The sequence below is a fragment of the Varanus komodoensis genome, unplaced genomic scaffold (genome assembly GCF_004798865.1).
Source record: "Varanus komodoensis strain SLA01 unplaced genomic scaffold, ASM479886v1 scaffold2, whole genome shotgun sequence".
NCBI lineage: Eukaryota > Metazoa > Chordata > Lepidosauria > Squamata > Varanidae > Varanus > Varanus komodoensis.
Genome location: NW_025335568.1, coordinates 19651270 through 19664280, shown reverse-complemented (window position 1 = coordinate 19664280; position 13011 = coordinate 19651270). Strand labels below are relative to the sequence as shown.

At 41.6% G+C, this 13011-nt stretch overlaps 1 protein-coding gene across 1 annotated transcript in view; it reads left to right on the top strand.

The window, feature by feature from the left end:
* The window catches only part of PPP3CA (protein phosphatase 3 catalytic subunit alpha), a 213195-nt gene that overhangs the window by 134421 nt on the left and 65763 nt on the right, over window positions 1-13011 (top strand). The window contains exon 4 of the mRNA XM_044428195.1: window positions 12488-12599. Coding sequence (XP_044284130.1) covers window positions 12488-12599 — 112 coding nt within the window. The remainder of the gene's footprint in view (window positions 1-12487; window positions 12600-13011) is intronic.

Here is a 13011-nt window from a genome sequence, read left to right as displayed (position 1 = left end):
GTCTGGATTGAGCTTCAGTTTATTGGCCCTCATCCAGCCCATTACCTCGGCCAGGCACCGGTTCAGCACAGCCACTGCCTCACCTGGATTGGTTGCCCACACCTCCTGATGACCTCTCCCAGCGGTTTCATGTAGACGTTAAACAGCAAAGGGGACAAAATGGACCCCTGTGGTACTCCATGGCATAGCCGCCATGGTGCAGACCATAGTCCCCCAGCACCACCTTCTGGAATCGGCCATTGAGATAGGAGCGGAACCACTGCAAAGCAGTGCCTCCGACCCCCAATCCCGCTAGCCTATCCAGAATGATACCATGGTCGATGGTATCAAAAGCCGCTGAGAGGTCCAGAAGAACCAACAGGGACACACTCCCCCATCCTTCTCCCTGCACAGGTCATCATACAGGGCGACCAAGGCAGATTCAGTACCGTACCCGGGTCTGAAGCTGGACTGAAATGGGTCCAGATAATCAGTTTCATCCAAGAGTGGTTGGAGTTGTCCCACCACCACCTGCTCCAACACCTTGCCCAGAAATGGGATGTTGGCCACAAGTCTATAGTTAGTTGCCATCTCTGGATCCAGTGACGCTTTCTTCAGGACCGGTTGGACTACTGCCTCCTTTAAAGTGGCAGGTACCTGGCCCTCCCTCAGAGAAGCGTTAACCACTTCCAAGATCCAGGTCCCAATCCTGTGCTTGTTGTTAATTAGCCAAGATGGGCAAGGGTCCAATAGGCAAGTGGTGGGACGTACTTGTCCTAGCACCTTGTCCACATCATCAGGCCGCAATAATTGAAATTCATCCATTAATTTTGGACCAGGCGGCGGCACTGGTATCTCCCCAGAAACCTCTGAGTCACTAGTAGAGTCTAGCTCGTGACGAATCTGAGCGATTTTCTCCCTGAAATGCTTGGCAAAGTAATCACAGTGGGCCTTTGAGGGTGGAACCAGATCTTTCTTAGGGCCAGGACAGATCAGCCCTTGTACCACCCGAAAAAGCTCTGCCGGATGGCATTTTGAGGAGGCAATGGAAACGGAGAAGAATTTCTTATTCGCCGCCCTCACTGCCACAGCATAGGCCCGATAATGGGCTCTTAAGTGTGTTCGGTCAGATTCATCCCATGACACCTACGCTCTAGATGTCTCCCGGCCTGCTTCATCTCCCGCAATTCAGATGTATACCAAGGGTTCCACTTCATGCCCCTCTACTGGCCTGTATAAATTGTGCCTCAAAAGACTTATCCCAAATACACTTTAGTGTATTTCAGAGTGCTTCATATGTATTCTCTATGTTGGAGTATGTTCCACAACTCTTTAACATGAGCAATTATAATCATATTACATGTACACCCTGCTTTTCTTCCTTTTGGAAGGCACCCAAGGTGACTTACAAGGTTCTCCTTCTCTTCTTTTTATCCTCACATCAGCCTGTGAAGTAGGTTAGGCTGGGACTGGCCCAAAGTCACCCAATGAGCTTCATGGCCAGAAGGGGATTGGAACTCCAATCTCCCAAGTCCCAGTACAGTGGTCTAAACACTATGCCATACCTCATATTGCAGATGGAGGTAGGGACTGAGGGTCAGATGGAAATAGTTTTCCTCAGGCCACATGGAAATTTAATATCAAGACTTAAACTGGGGGACTTCCTGATTTGTGGCTCATTTCCTCATCACTATGTATGGGTGTGAAAGTTTGACAGTGAAGAAAGATGACTGATGCTTTTGAAGCATGCTGCTGGAGGAAAGCTTTGCAAATATGATGGACTGACAGAAAGATGAACAAGTGGGTCCTAGAGCAAATTAAGCCAGAACATTCCCTGGGAACAAAAATGACAACACTGAGGCTGTCATGCTTCAGATACATCATGCGAAGGCAAGAGTCATTGGTGAAGACAGCCGACTTCATAAAGGAAGTCACAGCCTTAAAGAGTTGGGCAGGGCTGTGAAGAGCAGGACATTCTGGAGGGTGTTCATTCATAGGGTCACCCTAAGTCAGAGATGACTTGACAGATCAGAACAACAATGACAGGGTTCTGGGGCCAGCCAGCCTAGTGCACAGAGCATCTTACATATATAGCTAAGCTCCTGCTAGACAGAAATCATGGCTGTGTGCTTGATGCAATCAGTTCATGGCTCCCAAGAAAGTTCATTCCATGGAAGTCCTGGTGGCTGGCAATGAGAAGCTGAGAGAGGATGGCGGGTGAGTCCTTAGGAGCAATCCACTCCCAAGGTAACAGCTTCTTTCTTGTTACAGAGGAGTTTGAAGGAAAGTCTTGAAGAAAAAGCATGAACTCTGAAAAAGAGTGGAATGATCCCTTAGAACAGGGGTCCTCAAACTTTTTCGCCAGGGGGCCAGTTGAAAGGTGCTGGTGCTGGGCGCGGGCTGGAAAGGTGGTACCAGTGGGGCATGCGGGCCAGCACGGGAGTGGGTGCACGGGTGCGCGGGCACTGAGGTGGCGCGGGTGGGCAGGGCAAGGGGAGGCGGAGGGGAGCCAAGGCGGGGGCAGGCATGCGCCGTGATGTAGCGGCGGGCATGTGATGCAGCGGCTTGCTAGCTTGGAGATTGTTTTCTCCGAGGGAGTACAAAACGATCTCCTCGTGAGCAAGCCACCACCTCCCTGTGTGCAGGGCGAGGCAGGTGTCAGCAGGTGCATGCACGGCATGTTAAAAACCTCTGAGGCGGGCCAGATAAATGGCCATGGCGGGCCAGATCCGGCCCCCAGCCGTAGTTTGAGGACCCATGCCTTAGAAAGCATTCATGCCTTCAGGGACGGACAGATAACCCCTGAGGCTGCTGGAGGTGACCGGCCATGGCAGTTACATTCAGTCATAGACAACTAGGTTTGTGATGGCATGTATGCCACATGGTGACTTGCTTACTTGGTGTGAAGGGCTGCGTATAGAAAGCATCTTATGTAGGTGGGATAGAGTCATGCTAGTGCCAGGGCTGGAGGGAAATTTGATTTTGTGTTCTTGGAAGCCAAATTTGGGGTCAAACCACATGTTAGGATAATTGTATAGGGTATAGCTCTTGTAGGTCTCTCTCTCTCTCTCTCTCTCTCTCTCTCTCTCTCTCTCTCTCTCTCCTCTACAGTAAATGTGTGTGGCCCTGATTCAGACTGGAATCCACCTTTCAGCAGCCTCAAATCTGTCCCCCTTCTTCTGTGCGTGTGAATGTAGGTTAAAAAAAGCAGGGGAATCTCCATTATGTTCCATATTCTTATATCCAGACAAGTGATCTGTGGTATTTCAGAGCAAAGGGGAGGGAGTTGGTGCACTATCAGGTTATGTCACATCTTAGTGACATCTGGTCTCATCCCTTCTCTTCTCCTGGGAATGCCCTCAAAGCCCCTTATCTGAGATTGCCTGTAATCTAGTTCCAGTGTCAGATCAATTTAACCAATGTTATGCTGAGACTCTGCAAATCCAGAGGTCTTCTCGGTGATGTATAGGGGTGTAGGATTGTGCTGTTAATAAATAAAATATACTGTACTTCTGAATTCTTTTGAAGATCTGCCTTTGTCTTCTCCCACCAACCGCATTTGTTTTTTGTGCTCAGTAATGCTTTTTACTTTTGATGAGACCATTTGTTTCTATTGGATTCCATCTTTTAAAACCTTCTGGAGATTTGTGTCTAGATTTGATCTAGTGAATAAGTGCAGCCGCACTGGATCACAAGGAAGTCCTGAATAGTTCAGGATCCTGTTACCTAATGTTGCCAACTAAATGTCTCTAGAAAGCCCACAAATAGGGCACATTCATTTTCCTCATCTCTTCCTGGTTTTGTAGTTCATTGCAGTATTAGGGAAATGCATATGGTAAATCTGACACTTGGAAAAATGGGGAAAATAGAGTAATATTTGGTAGGGGGAAAAGAGGCTAGGGATGGAAGCCAAACCTGAAATATTTTGGAAGCCCCAAATAATTTGCAGCTCAGCCTTTTCCTTAGTCATCCAAAACCTTGATGCTTGAAATGCCAGCTGGGAGCAAGTGTGTTTTCACTGAGTTTCCCGCTATAGACCCCCTCTGTACTGGAAGTCTTGCAAAAGAGTCTGACATTAAGAAATTTCCAGGCTGATCTCCAGGCAAAAATCAGTCCAGAATAATCTTGAATTTTATTTGGTAACTTATGCTTTGCAAGAACCACCAGCAGCCATTAGAAGTGCGTGTATACATTAGCAAAGGCAGGCTTTGTTCTGCAAGCATTTCCTGGCTGTCATGGAGAAATCTTCCACAGATGGGGTCCCTCTCCATCGGTCCAAATCCACTTCAAGTGTGTTAAAGGGAAACAGAAATCCTGCAGCCGAACAATCTGTTCCATTGTACTCGGGCGTGCTTTAGGTTAAAATGCTGGTTATTATGAGTCAGACAATGTCCTGGGACTGGGGGAAAGAAACAGAAATGTCAGAGTTCCAAAACTGTTCTTATAACCGGAAAGCTGCAGAATATATGTGCAACCAATCACGATACTCCTGTCCGTGACCAATGTAGCAGTAAAAACTTTTCTATATGCACATGTATGAATATGAGAACATACACATTTGCGCACATGAACACACATGCTCTTAGGAGTTACCAAGGAGCCTCTTTTCCTAAAATCCATATAAACTTCACCCCAGTCCATGTTAATGTCCCCATTAACTTGCAAGCAAAAATGAGTAATCATCAGCTTTCCTGTTAGCTTGACCTTCGTAATCTATATACTGCTCTCATACCATTTTAGAGATAATTGATGGTTGCCTAGGTAAAAGACTGGAGCATCTCTTTAATTCCAGGAAGGCTTCTGTAGAAATCCTCTTCCAGCTTTAAAAACTGATAAAAGTTGCACAGGTTCTGTCAGATAGCATATTTAGAAGCTGTCTTTTCCTGTATAGGGCCTCCCAGTTGTTGTGTTCTTAGGGGAAGCCTTGCATCCCATACCACAGCCTACTGATGTTCACTTTGTTGAGGTGTGGATGTCTACCTTGTGGACAGCTGTTCCCACCAAAATAAGGCAGATTTCTAATCTTTCCACCAAAAACTAAAACATATGTTTTTTTGCTCAGGCATTTTCCTGACCATTTGTATTGCCATGTATCCCTGGTTATTGTAATGCACATTTTATTGTATGGTATTACTTTGTTGTTGGTTATATTGTGTTTTTTCATGATTTTATGTGAATTGGATGGGGATTTCTTTAAGGAAAGTGGCATAGCAATTTACTCTGCCTTCCTAGCAAAAATGGCACTCAAAGCTACCTAAGAAAAAGCAACTGTAGCTTTTGGTTTAACACTGTCATCTTTGGCATTCTGCTTGTAAATTTGTTTGCAGCAATGCTGTTGAGGATAGAGATATCAGAATGAATATCTCATATCCAGGACTCAGACTTAGGTTTCAGGGGTAAAATTGCATCAAGCTACAGAGTCATTTTCAAGGGAACCAGTAGAGAGATTGAAGATAACAAGCAACATGTTACTTCTCTTGAAACTAATGATCACAGTAGGTGTGCACACTAAAGAAAAGCTGGCTTTTATGTTCAGACACAAGCACGGCTCCAGCACCCATATTTTCTACAAGATTTAACCAGACATCATTGTAGTGTAGTGTAGTGTAGTGTAGTGTGTTGCTATCAGGCCAATCAAATACCATTTTACTGTATTTTTTTTGATGAAAGTGACTACAAGACACGTGAATTGCTTTATACAAGAAGCCCTTTTTCTGAAACCAATTTATGACCCTGTGTTGATGTACTGCTGCCACATGCAAGGAATAGAAAGCGTCTTTCTTTTTCTCTTCATCTCCTGTACAGATTCATCTTTATGTGAGTTATCAGTGGTGTAGCATTAACTAACTAGTTTACACTAAGATTACAGTTTTAATCTGGATTATCACACCAGCTTCAAATCCTTGTTTCATAACCCATCACATGCTCCTATTCTCTTAACCATGTTTAAGAGATTGACTCTGTTGTACCTGCATGAGACCATCTGGATGAGATATTGATTATTGATAATATACTCATCAAGTGTATCAGGATAACTCATCAATCATCAAGGCAACTCTTTAGGTTAAAAACATGAAGGAAGAAAGAATATAAAATTTCCTATAGACAGTTAAAGGTGAAAGACTAAGAAAATCTTCTACCATAATGTTTGGTTTGGGGCCCACTTAGAAAGCCTCCCTTTAACTATCTGACTAAGTTAAAGAACTATTTAACTAAGTTCTAATTGCACACTTAATCTTGTTGCTCCAAAACTAAACTGCTGCATTAAGGAAATAATAATTTGCATTGTATCAGATTCTTTAAAATATGATGGTAGTTGCATGTGTGTTGTTAGGGTGGAAACCATTTCAAATAAAGGTGTTTTGCATATGGATATCTTGAGAAATTACTAGTGTGTGTATTAGTAATCAAGCCTAGAAGTGACAAATGAGCCTGCACATGGCAAAATATTGCAGAAGTGTAGTTGGAAACTGTTCAATGATAACAGAAACTTTTGTGTTGTTAATTCAAAATAAAATGCTTTGGGCAGGAGTGGACAGCTATTGTGTAGGTCCTCTAGGCACTTAATCATTTAACCACACAACAGTTCCTTTTTCAGTCAAAAATGTTTAATTCATGTAAATTGTGGATGCTTCTTTTTAATGTGCATAATACCATATACTGTTTGTGCTTACATGGATAATTCCATATACTTAAAAAGGGGATTGGCAAGTTCCCCTGATGCATCATTTCCCCACAGCACATGCACCATGCTGGTTGCACCTGCGCTGCTCTTGAGCTTACTGAGCATCCACCCCCTGGATGTAACTTTGGAATACACTAATACTCCAATATGCATAGAATCCAAGGCACATAGGCATGATTGGAGTGAATGCTGCCCCACTTTGGAGGGTGTAGTGATGATCCATGTGAATCAGGTCCACATATTTAACAGGTTATATCCAGCACTACCCCTGCTTTGAGTGGAGCGACTGAAAGAAGGGGTCTTTAAGTAGACTAACATTGGATGCAACCTATTAGGTATAACTCCTATTTCAGTGTTAAAGTCATCTTGTGGATCCAAAGACAACCCATGGGGGAACAGGCACATACAGCATAGTTGAAGTGGAGATGACCCAATTCTCCCACTGCGCATGTGCGGTATGCAGATAAGATGCTGTTTGAATCAACTGTAAGTTACTGTATGTTAGTTAGTATCTGCTACTTTGAGAAAGCCCAACATTAATGAGACAAACCAATTGCTCATTGGAAAAGCAATTACACAAACGATGTACATTTCTTCTTTCCATTCTTCAAACTGTTGGGGATGAAAAAAGAGCAGGGGTGAGGAAAGGGTACATTCTGGAAACGGGGGGATTGGATTGAGCCTCAGCGCTATTGGTTGCTGACGTCTTCTAAGGTAGCAGATTTATGATGGGTATTTGTGAGTTGGATCCAGACTTAATCACAGTTTGAGTGGTCTTGTTGAAATCAATGGGATTTATTTGTTGCTGTTGTTACATTGCATATATATCCCACATTTTCCTCTTTTGAGGAATCCATAGTGGCTTACAAGCTCCATTTTATCCTTACAACAGCAACCCTACAAGGTAGGCTATTAATGTATTTCCCATCAATTTCAATAGGTATGCTCAACTAAATCTGCATCCAACTCTGTCATGCATAAAAATAATTGCATTTAAAAACAACACTAATGTTGTTAAATGCACAATTTCATGACTAAATAATTGTTATAGGATATGTTTCACATTTTCCATAAGCTTTAATTGAAACAAAACACTTTAATTAAGCCCTATAACATATTTGGGTAGATAATCAATATTATGACTCGAATTTTGTCATGCAGATGAACTGAGATGCAAGAAAGAGTGAGAATCTTGCCTGAGGTTATTCAGTTACTTGGTGGCAATACACTTTCCCTACCAAAAAATAAGAATGGTAGCCTGATGGAAATATTTTCAGATAAAGAGGAATACACTCACTGAAACATGCTCAAGAAATGATTTAACACCTCAGTAAGAAGCCACAGTAAACACACACACACACACACACACACAGATCCTAATAATTAAGAGAAGGAAATTTGAAGAAAATAAAAGGCCAAACTACATGTTACAAAAAACCAGGACAGCCAACAAAAACGTCAAGTTCTTCCTCCGCTACAGACGTCTAATCTAACTTATTCCCTATCTGGCATTGTTACATGTTGTGCTTTGCCTATCAGTGGCACCCAGTGACTTGGAGAAGGAAAAAATATATATATCATGCTGTTGCTGAGGCATGAGTAAGTTCAGCCTTGAGAAAAGAAGTCTGTATGGTGACCTGATAGCACTCTACAGGTACCTCAAATGCTGTCAGAAGGAAGATCTATTCTCATTCATCCCAGATTGTAGGACACAGAACAATGAATGTAAAGTGCAGTACACCAGGTGCAGGCTAGACACAAGGAAGAATTTCCTGAAGCAGTACGACACTGGAACAAGCTGTGAAAAGAGGTTGTGTGCTCTTCCACACTAGAGTCTTTCAAGAAGCAATTGTGCTGTTACCCGATCAGGATGGTGTAACTGGTATCCTTCACTAATGGGGATTGAACTTGATGGCCTTCTTGACCCCTTCTGACCCAACTGTCCTGTGATTCTATGAACTGGTCCAGCCTTCCGCAGCCTGGTGCCTTTCAGATATGCTGCAACACTCATTGGGAAGGTCTATACTAGGCTTGATGAAAGCAGAGAAGACTTAAGCCAGCAATACGATATTGCTTAAGTTTTTGCAAATGCTCTCATTCTACCTCAAGACCATCTGAGCGAGTGAGAAAGTGCTCTAGGCCTACAAATAATAATACATTAGAGTGAAAGAAAAAAAATAAGAATTGACACTTTTTGCATGTCAGCTCTTTTGTTTACCCAAATCTGAAGACTCATAAATACAGGACGGACAGCAGCAGGTTTTCAGTAGTGTGAAGCTTATGATTCATTATGTGGTGACAAGCTTACACTGATCACAAGAAATGAGAAAAAGAATCATTGCTTTTCAGCTTAGGGGGAGATAGAACTGGTTTATTTATACAGTGTGATTATAAATTGCTATGGAATAAAAGGCACCTTTATAATCTATGGATTGTTTCCTTCTCAAAGTTTTGGTTGTCTGCTTGGAAAAATTCACTTAAGATACTACAGAAGTGATGCCATTGTAGAACTGTGACTTAAAATTCTTAGTGCTGCCTTCTCCCAAGACATATTCAGTAGAATATTGGACATATTCATTCTGTGTTGACTGACATATTAGTCCTCATTGGGGTATGTTTGGGGTCCCACTACACGTGGATTTTCCCCCCACAATCTTGACACTTCATAGCACCTCTACTTTTTGGTACCAACATGAGGAGGCTGGGTTATAGGAGTAGGTTTGAGATCCACGAGCAGCTGACTGCAGCTGATCTGCCCTTCTTTAGAATGATAACCATGAATGTATCCAGGGTTCCTGATATAGTTCCATAGGCAGTGGAATTGAAATGGCCATGCCCAAATGTAGACAGAAGTAACTGTAACCCCATAGTGTCTAGAACCACTTTCCCTAACCCAATGCTCTCCATTTATTGTGGATGTCAGTGGCCATTATTTCTCTTCATTTGTCATGCTGGCTGGAACCAATGGGTGTTGGAGTCCAAAGCAACTGGCATGTATTGTTTTGGAGCAGCCAGGTCTATCACATTGTCCTTAACTGCGCTTTGGATTTCCAGCAGTTCTTATATGGTTTTGGACTTGGGAAACAGTAGTCTTCTTCAGCTGTTTTCCTTGTGGGGCCAGCTTACATAGAGACTTTTTTTTAACCATATTCAAGTATACCACTGCTAGGGATTAGTGCCCATGTAGTGTTAACTGAGGGGTGGGCACAAAGTCAGATATCGGCAGTTGTTTTAGACTCCAGGTCCCAGGATTCCTGAAAACTGACCTTGCTAGCAGAGGCTTCTGGGAGCTGTAGTTCCAAAACCGACAAATCTGCCAGCTGCCTGTCTGCTCTACTGCGTTAAAAATCATATATTCCATCTATCCTTGTATCTTTTTAACTATAATAATGATTAATCTTGCAGAGATTGTGATGCTTGAACCTTTCATTGAGCTATTATAGAATTAAGCTTCTCCATCTTTTACCCCATTAAAATTAGAAGGTACCTCCACAGAATTCTAGTCTTTTCCCTTCTAGCATTTTTATTCTTTCAAAATTATTTGTTAAATATTATATTTCTGGATGTTTCCATTACTGATGGAAATGTCTGATATTTCTTCTGAATTTTGTAAAGTACTGGAAGGAATGCTGTAGGTTAATATGCTAGCTTTTGTTAATAAGCATCTCATGTATGAACTAAAGCCTCTGGGAAATTTTTGTCCTAATTTTTTTCCTAAATAACCAAAGAAGAGGTGACTTGGCAAGAAGAGTAGCTATGGGGCTGCTTAAAAGAGAGCAACTTCAAAAGTTACAATTTACTTTCTCCACTCTCTCCCCTCTTCTTGCTTAACTCCACTTTAATGTTGTAGGATTTACATAAAGAATATAGTCCATCCTCACCTCCCACATGCATGCATGCACACACACCGAAGAAATGAACTGGCATTAAGTTTTTAACAAGCATGGCCAGAAACTGTTTGATCCTTGCCAGCATCAATAAGATGAAACAAAGACAGATAATTCCAAAAGCACCACAGATTCTCATTATAGGCCCATATAGGCAGGCAGATCAAAGGAATCATTTGTTTGATTTTGAGGTGCTAGAGAGTGAGTCTGATAGCCCATAAAAGACAATGAGAAGACAGTGCAACCTCACTGCCTTCCACACAGTTGGTAAAGATCAGATGAAGGGAAGTATTGTTACATTCTGCTTTTGTGAATAATGAAGGTATTTGTAAAACCGCTAAGATAGGCATCAAGAATGAGCTTTCTCGCCCTTAACAACTACATGTGCCACCTCGAGGAGACCAAGCTTCTGTTTGAAGCTCCTCTATGCTACATTTAGTGTTATGGTTGAATCTGTTTCAGTTAACGAACCGTAATTTATGTAGGGCTGTCAAGCTATGATACTCAACTGATATTCGTAATTGTAATGTTATCCTGAGAGGCTGCTGCATCATGGAGATGGTCTGCACCAGCTCCAGAATTTTGAAGACACACAAGCATCCTTAGTGTCTTCTCACCACCGTTGTCACTAGCAGCTACTGCTCTTCATTCTTTTACTCCTCATGGCAATGTTTGCCTAATAGGCAGAAAGTCAGAGGGCAGATAGACAATGAAATCTACTGCTCCTCCTTCATACTACAGTTGTTGTCTTGGTTAGTGCAAGAGGCAGTTGAACAAGCAAGTTGCATTGGTGGAGTGGAAGAGTAAGTCCAGGGGATGTTTGTCCAGGGGTCCTTGCTGCTGTGGTGACTACCCTTAACACGGACTTAGAGATGGGAATGAATTCATGAAATGCAAATGAACTGTGGTTGGCCAGCTAAACATCTCAGAGGTTACCGGTTCTTAACTATGATTAAGAGGAAAACCTGCAGGAGCATCTTCTCCTGTGTCAGTCTGGCCATGCATTAAGATCTTCAGTCAATGCCCTTTTCTTCTATGAGTGAAGTACATTTATCATGAATAAAAGTGAAGGTCTCCTCCATGGTAATGCTCCAGTTTTGGAATGCTCACAGATGGAAAGTATGCCTGGTACCAGTTGAAAACTCTTTTTAGTACCAGCCTTACACCTTTTTATTTGCACAGGCATTTGAAAATGTAGTTTTTCTCTTTTTAAAAATCAAATTAGCTGACTGCATTGATCCATGCCTTTGAATTTTATTGTTCAATGTTCAGGTTTAAGCGGTTTTTTAAATTATGCTTTATTTAGTTTATTTTATTGTGTTGTGTTAAAATCATTTTATGTATACTGCCACCCTGAAAACTTCTGTGGAATGAAGGCATCTTTTATATTTTTTAAAGAATAGCTTAAATGAAGAAACAGCTGAGGCAGTGGTTTGGTATGATGTTGGAGATGAGCTAGGCTTTTCAGTAGACCTCTTACAGATTTTATATAGTCCAACAACTGTTTCTTTCTTCACAGAGCTTCACAAACTAAGTGTCTTTTGTGACATGTTCATAAAGCACTCTGTTCTACTAGAGAATGTTGTTGACTGCTTGTATTTTCCTAGCTAGCAAGTGCTTCCCATGCAATTCAGACGGATTCTTCTGTCTTGATGTGGCATTGAAAAGATTTGGGGAGACCTAAGGAAATGAGTGAGAATAAAATGTGTGAAATCAAATTCTACTTGTGAAACATTAGAACATATGAAAAAAAATTTAATGACTTGTTGAACTTTGCTTACTGCAAACACGTTAAACAAAATGCACATAAAATTTATTGAAGTCTTAGGACACCTCTGAATAAGCAGGCACGATTTAATTAATTTCATATATAGTGTCTTTTGCAAAGCAGGATGTTTACTCTTGGTTACCTTTCTACTTCTTTTCTTCTTTGCAGTGTGTGCTGTATTTGTGGGCCTTGAAAATTCTTTATCCCAAAACACTGTTTTTACTGCGTGGGAATCATGAATGTAGACATTTAACAGAGTATTTCACATTTAAACAAGAATGTAAGTATGAATCAAAATTACTTCTTTTGCTTCTGCTCCATTTGGAGAAGTGTAAAAACTTGTTCAGGATTAACACAAGTAACATGAAAACATTTTTAAAATTTGTTTCCAAGGAAATTATATTCATAGAGAGCAGCATGCTAAATATGACAAATGCTTCTTGTTAACTTTGGGAGCATATCAAACTTGAAAGAGTTTACCACGCTAAGCTAAGTTCTCAGGATTCAAGTCCATTATAAGAACTTCTGCTCAATCTGTATATGTTTCAAACCCTTGTCCTTTTTCTATAATGCCCACTATTTCCCATCTAGAGTTCTGCTGCAGACTCAAGGCTAGAAATAGGCCAAGGGAGACATAGCTGTTCCATATGAATCTATATTCTATTTTGGCCCTTATTCCCAACAGAACAATG